This window comes from Perca flavescens, chromosome 8 (genome assembly GCF_004354835.1).
Source record: "Perca flavescens isolate YP-PL-M2 chromosome 8, PFLA_1.0, whole genome shotgun sequence".
Taxonomy (NCBI): domain Eukaryota; kingdom Metazoa; phylum Chordata; class Actinopteri; order Perciformes; family Percidae; genus Perca; species Perca flavescens.
Window position 1 is genome coordinate 11,644,249 of NC_041338.1, and position 7,315 is coordinate 11,651,563.

The window sequence follows — 7,315 nt, forward strand, 5'->3', positions numbered from 1 at the left end:
TTTTGTAATGTGCATGACGACTGAGAATGTAGATCTTGATTTATTCTATATTGCTATGGCCTTGACATGGTTTATGTGACGCTTTTCTAATTTTCACAGCTAGTGTTATTTAGAGGGGTGGTATCTTTATAAGCCTTTTCTTGGCTCCTAACCTCCCCTGCACAATGTTTTACAAGCTATATTGCTTTTTTAATAATGTGTGAATAAACTGAACAAGATGCCTCATCCTCAGGAGCAGGCTTGCTCTTGCAAAAAAGACTTGTATTTAGTGAGCTACTGGCTGACTAATGCTGTTACTGTACCTGCAGAGTTTGTTTTTCTTAAAGATGATTAATTGTGATTAGTATATTATATATTATAGTCTCTACTTTATCATGTATTTACAGTGTGACTTACACATTGTGGATGTAAAATAACAAGTTCCCACCACAATTTAAAATAGGGTCAAATTATAAGTTATGGGGAAATTTAGGGATGTAAGCTGTATGTATTCATTTTTTTTTTTTTTTTTGATGGATTTTTGACATGGAGTGATTTTATTGAGGAAAACATAGTGTAGGATGATGTCTGCTAGACACCTAGACTTCTGCATCTTTGGAAACTTTATTGTAAGTCAAGGACCACAATAGAAAAGTCTTGACTTTGTTATGTAATCTGTCTTTTCATAGTGTGTGACTAGATGATGTCCTTCTCGTAATGTTAAACTACAACTTAACTAAAATGTTACATTTTTTGTATCATTTTTAGACTACACACACTCACACCAACCTACGAGGTTACTGGACAATTATACCTGGAACCTACACATCCTGAATAAATATGTCTCAACCCACAGAGAAAGTCATGCTTCCCTAACCAGCTACCAACCTAAGATCATTTTAAATAATCAAATTACCAAAACTCACTGACCATCAGTAAACCTATCTTTTTGACCTTTGTCCAGTTGGAAATGCAGCCTTGCATGTTCCAATATCAAGCTTTGAATATAAAAAAACAGAAGAATTTGTTTTCTTTCAAATATGTTTTCTTTATTTTGCTTCAAAGAAGCTGAACATTTAGTCTTCATCAGACTTATTAAGTCCCACTGGGACAAAAACCTGCAAGATATCATCAGATAACATAAATAAATACAAAGTTTTCCTCATTCACTCATCAGCATTCTAAAGCATTCAAATGCCCAAACATTTCACACACAAAAAAACCCAAAACAAATAAATAGATAATTATTCAAATATTATTAGCGGTTAAATTATTATTTTACAAAACTATACAATAGCTATTGACCTCGATGGCGAGGCCATCAATATGAAACTGCCCAGTTTACATAATAGCTGCACTTGGCAGACCTGTAAACCTGTCAGAATTAAGAGCAGGCGGCCTATAAAGACCTACAAAACACACATTAATAGATCTATCGATTATGATGTCATCCATTATGACAATAAATAAGCCAACAAAAACAGGCTCATGTACCTTCTGACTTTTGAAGCCTCGTAAATTATCCCAGGGGTGTCGGCAGTGTATTAAGGTGTGGCACTGTCATGAGTCCAAGTTAAACTCAGAGAATCAGAGAGCATGCTGGGCCATTGTTCGCTCTGCACTGATATATGTAGGACCTGACACCCCCTGAGTTAGACTTTCTAAAGAACTTGATGCATTTTAAAACAAACACAACATGAATTGTAGTGTGCCAATGTGACAGCAGGTCTGGATTGGATCCCTTCTAGGAGGAGGTATTGGCTCTGACACAGGTACAGCCCACAGTTACCTTAACAGTAACTTCCTTCAAATGGTATTTCTTCCCACCATCGCAGGGCTCCTTTTTGAGAAACACCCTGCTCTGGGTTACAGGGTGTGAGTTGTAGTCGTGGCTCTCCATTGGGGGGCTCTTGTTCTGGATCAGGATGCATCCTGAACACAGGCACTGAGCCTCGGCATAGGTGGAAGGAAAGTGATCCTTCTTTGTTACAAGTCTGAAAAGGAACAGGATGAGGCAGTGAGCAGCTTATCCAAACACAGTGAGGAGATGTGACATCCAATAAGATTTTGCAGTGTTTTCCCCGAGGTTTGTGGAAGACTTAGTATTCTTTTTCAAAGAATTTTAAACCATTATTATAAACATATCTGAGTAAATATGCAATGTTTACATAATTTTGGACCATATTATTACCATATATGTGTCTAAAACATTGGAAAAGCTAGAGTAGCTAATAAATAAATGACGTTCAGAAAAGTTTTAAGACAAAACTTGCTTAAGAAATCCACCAACTACAATCATATCTGAGAAAAGTCATTTAGTTAGTATTGATGCTCACATTGATTTTACATTATTTCGGCTTAGGTGGTGCCTAACAGCTTGTGTGCTGCGCCTAAGCCTAAAAAATGTATCTTGTGAAGCACTTTGTGACATTGTATGTAAAAGGCGCTATATTACATAAATGTATTATTATATTATTATTTTTATTATTAATTATTATTATTATTAACTTTTTTTTAACTCAAACTCAACAAAATAGTTGGCCCCAGCTCACTGTGTGTTAATGGGATGGTCTTGCATTAATAGTAGGGCAGACCAGGGACGGTTGTAACACTTTTAGCAATTTTCCCAATAAATTAAGAACCATTTACACTGCAATAGCCAATTTGCTATATTATACACTTCACTGTGTCACCTACTGAAAAAAAATGCATTTAAGTTGTTTTATGAAATTGTTACAGGATGCAAAATTTATTTGAATACAGTTACTCCACTGAGTAAGTTGCGCCCCCCTAAAAAGGGTCTAAAATCGCCAATGGTTGCGGCCCTATAAGTTCAATCACAAACTTTGCTACACCTAATGCTTTTTATTCAAACAGACAAATCAAACAGTGAGCTCCTAAATGTAAACAATAGCGCTATAGGAGGAGGACTTTGGAGCATTACTGGACTATTAGACTTTAGAAAGCTTAGGGCCGCTACAAGTTAACAAGAAAGTTACAAACTCTCCAGTCAACCACAAACAGGCAATTAAGAAAGTGCAACAGTGAAGCAATTCACAGTATTCCCAGCGGATAGGCTATGTGGCAACACAGCAGCAGCGTAGCTACAGGGGACTTTCCCTTTTTTTTTTTAGAGATGGGGTGTGGCGCATATTAGCGCGTCATCAGCGCTCAGAGCCTATTGACCAAGTGCACCTCACCATTAAGCCTAATTAATAAGGTGAGGTGTAAAATGATGCACGGATGCAAATGTTGTGGAAATATTAATTTCATCATTTCACAAAAGCTTAGGATGCTGAGTGATACCTGATCTGTGGCTGCACCATTCCATCACATGCAAACTCTTGCTTGAGCCTATCACCTTAGAAAGGTTTTCTCCTAACATGACATATTTTGGGAGGCCTATGAAAACTTTAAGAACGTTTAGGAAATTTCCCAAGACATTCGACTCTTTGTGATAGGGGATTTTTTTTTTTTTTTTTTTTTTTTAGATTATTCTGAGCGAGTTAAAGTTATTATCCAGGAAGCAAAATCACAGCAGCATCCGAGGCGAAAGTTCATCATAGTTCCCTATGGGGCCTGTCTGAAAAGTTTTTTTTTTTTTTTTTTTTTTTTTTTTTTTTTTAAATCAAATAACTGTGGAATGCGACAGGATGCTACTTACACGTATCTCCAGGGGGACAGGGACCTGTCGCCGAGGTCATTCGACTTCTGAGGGAAATGCTCCACGGGGCAAGAGGCAGGTGAGTCAGGGGCCGCGGTAGCCGGACGCTCTGTAGGCCGCGGGTAGCGGCTCTTCAGCCTCCTCTCTGCTGCCTCCTGCAGTTCGCGGTCGTCTTGATAGCACTTCGTCCACACGGGCACGAGCAAAAGCCCAAAGATGAGAATCTGTGGATGGGGCGGACAGAAAGTCAGAAGGCAGCTGAAGTGATGGAGGTTACATACGATACAGCAGCCGGAATCAGCAGCTGACCTGTCTCTCTGTGTGTCACTCACCTGTTTCAAGTCCATCCTCGGTTTCTTCTTTGCGTCTGACTGACTGTTTACGAGGGAATCTCTTTTTGTATTGACTTGCAATCATCCTCACCGGTCTACTATATATTGAGCCGATTGCACCTGGGGAAACCCGTGGCATGAGGAAATGGAAACGTTTTTTTTTTAGTTCCTCACTTCCTCTTTCTAAGTAAAAGTAAAGTAGGTGTGAGGGATACTGCATGTGTTGTCATAGGAAGGTATTAGACCGAGGGCAGGCCAGGAATTTTCTGCACACAGGCACACGCACGCGCGCGCGCACACACACACACACACACACACACACAGAATCAGAGAGTGCAGAAAGGCTGACGTCATACAGGAAATATGCTGTGAAACACACTGTGATGAAACCAGAGACTGTTGCTCACAGTCTACTTTAAGAATGCCCTCTTGACCTGAGAACCAGCATGAGGCAATAATCATCATCATAACATCTCTACAAGTCTTTCATTGGCTGGATCGTATGTTACCTCTGTATTGTAGCCATAGGCGTAGATTTCAGTGGGGATGCCGAGGATATGTCCCCCTAATATTTAGAAGAGGTTAATTTGTCCCCCTCAAAAAAATGAAAGACAACCCACTCCCCAAAAAAAGTCAACATAACCATTTATGGGGCTCAAAACATGTATGTATACTTCTTACCTCTAAATATGTTTCCCAATGATTTCAGACACCCCTGCAGCGCACATTTGTGTTGCAGTGGCTTCTGCTGAGCTGCCGGTCTACGGTTGTTATGCAGAAATGGGGTACTTTTTTCGGCAGGATGATTTTTTGGTTTTTGTTCGCAGGTTGGGTAGAGTAGACATATATTGCATGCAAATAATATTCATAAATATAAAAACCAAAATCACTTAATGAAACAATGTAGCCTACCCATGCCCCACCAAACTGACTTCAGATCAGCAGTCATTTATTTTATATATACAAACATTTCCACAGAAGATATTGCAGTTACTGTGTGTGATTACCATATTTACATGAGTGATACAGATCTGAGAATTCTTCAGAAGGACACACATACAGACACAACAATCTACTTTTAAAAGGACAGTATGGGGCCTGTAAGAGCAGCTTAATCTCTTATGGGAAAAATAAAGATGTGATTTCTTGTCATTTTATGTAGATTCAAACTTTGGCGCTTATAGCAAGGTCTAATTCTCTGTTTTTGAGATATACACAATTCATAAAAAAAAAAAAAATATCAAGAAATGTGATGTTTTGATATGTAGAAAGTCTTAAACTATACAGGAGAATAATTAATAAAATAGTTAAATAATAATAATTTCCTTTACATAAATAAAGACATTTGCAGCATAAATTGATGCGGAAAGGATTTGTTGCATAAAAATACGACAGAATGCAGGAAGGGAAGTGTCAAAATGTTCTGTGGGTGGAGAACCCCCCGGTTATAACGCCCCCCCTTCCCCCCCTTGATGTCAGTCATCCAACCAGTTTAAAAACAACTGTCAAAACAAATCCCATTGCTGTAACTTTAGCACAGGATGACATATTTGTAATACCTGTTTGCAATAATCTAATTTTGTTCATAAAAAAAGGACTGCTTTACAAAAACACGGATGCAAATGAGCATCAGCGCATACTGTGGTTTCATTTTGTTTTGCTAACCTTTTCAAACATGAGTAACTTGTTGGCTATCACATGCCCATGTCCTTATTACCATTAAAAACCTCCACATTGGGGATGTTTCCTGTGGTTGTTTCAGATTACAGTCACACTCCTTATGAACACTATTGCAGGTTTGTTTGGACAAATTTAGCTTAGCCACAGAGTGACAATTATCTCTCATAGTTCCAGTGATGAATCATAATAAAAGTCAATTAGCACTGTAAAGATAATGCCACATCTTTAAAATGATCTTTAATTTATAAAGAAAATGTTTCTGCTACTCTGCTGTACGTGTTTCCCTGTGTTTTACAAGAAGCACAATGGATAGCACTTCCATCACATTTTGGGAAGGCGTTTCTTTGCTGCCATAGAGCAGACATAAACCCAGACTTGTGTACTGTGTGCGGAATAAGAAGCAGCAGGGAAGGCGATAAGGGCTGGATGGGATGGGGGAAGAGATGATTATTTTGAACCGCATTCTGAAAAAGCATCATGGAGACAGCATCTGTCAGCGAAGGGTTACCAGGCTATGTGGCAGATATGATCCGTGGTGCACTTGACCACCATCAACACACACATTCAAAATTGCAAACATATGGTGTCTTCTGACCACATTCTCTACCATAAGCTGTTTTAAAGACCGGTGTCTGAGAGGTTTTTGGAGGATTGATCGATACAGGATTGTGTTCGATACATAGATATATTTACATACATAGCCGAGTAAGACCATTTCTTTTACTATTTGTGTACTCATAAAGAAATACAATACAGTTTTAACTTAAGAGGACATGAGTAATTGAAAAGACACCCACACACACACACACACACACACACACACACACACACACACACACACACACACAAAAACAGCTCCCGGCTGTTTCAGTTCTGATGATGTAATACATCTTGTTTGAAATACAGGTTTGGATTATACAATACAGGTTAGCAGGATTTCTTCATCTTCTTCTTCTTATTATTATCATCATTATTATTCATCCTCTCATGTTTTTAGTGCCAGCAGAATTTCCAGCAGAGGTTTGCATAACTGGCCCCGTAACATTGCCAAACATCCTTTGTAAGCAATTAGGTGTCAGCTATTATTAGCAAACCTTTGTGGTTATATATCAATGGCACTGACGCTTAACAAAGTCTTTGTTGTGACGCGCTCCACGGTCTCATTGTTTGATTAGAGTGATTAAATTGTTGACTATCACCTCACCCATGTGATGACTCCAAACTTACAGGATTACAACTCTCTCTCTGTCTCTCTCTCTCTTTCTCTCTCTCTCTCTCTCTCTTACATCCACTTGATGTAACAAAAAACAAATAACATGTGCATGTGCATATATGTATTAACATGTTTTACATGTTTCTCTTTATTTACTTACATGGAATTATTAAAATCTTTCTCCCAGGTCCATTGTCAGGGAATGGTCTGTTGCTTACAAAAGAAAGTAAAATAAACAGTTCAAAAAAATTGAAAAAATTTGATCGAAGGCAGGCGTGCTTGGCTCTGAAAATTATTGTAAAGATTTACAAAGAATATATTTATGGCATTTACGGCTAAACGCCGACCTGTCAATCATATCACATCTGCAGGACAGAGGCTTAGCAATGCTAACCATGGCACTGTGTACATTAAAATAGCCGTGAACTTGTTTTTTGGTGTTGTCCA

The 7,315-nt window shown here is 38.5% G+C and overlaps 1 protein-coding gene across 1 annotated transcript; it reads right to left on the reverse strand.

The window, feature by feature from the left end:
* Nucleotides 1–1,094: 1,094 nt before the first annotated feature.
* Nucleotides 1,095–4,162, reverse strand: LOC114560798 (interleukin-17F-like). The gene is made up of 3 exons (XM_028586432.1): nucleotides 3,976–4,162; nucleotides 3,644–3,867; nucleotides 1,095–1,973 (listed from the first exon to the last, which is right to left on the reverse strand). The coding sequence occupies exons 1-3, from the start codon at nucleotides 3,988–3,990 to the stop codon at nucleotides 1,724–1,726; spliced, it is 489 nt and encodes a 162-aa protein (XP_028442233.1). The 5' UTR covers nucleotides 3,991–4,162; the 3' UTR covers nucleotides 1,095–1,723.
* Nucleotides 4,163–7,315: the final 3,153 nt, after the last annotated feature.

Bases quoted from the DNA above. Each gene is read 5' to 3' on its own strand.
- LOC114560798 (XM_028586432.1), bottom strand. The intron at 1,974-3,643 runs GTAAGTAGCATC...GTTCCTTTTCAG, and splicing joins CTGTCCCCCTGGAGATACGT to ACTTGTAACAAAGAAGGATC.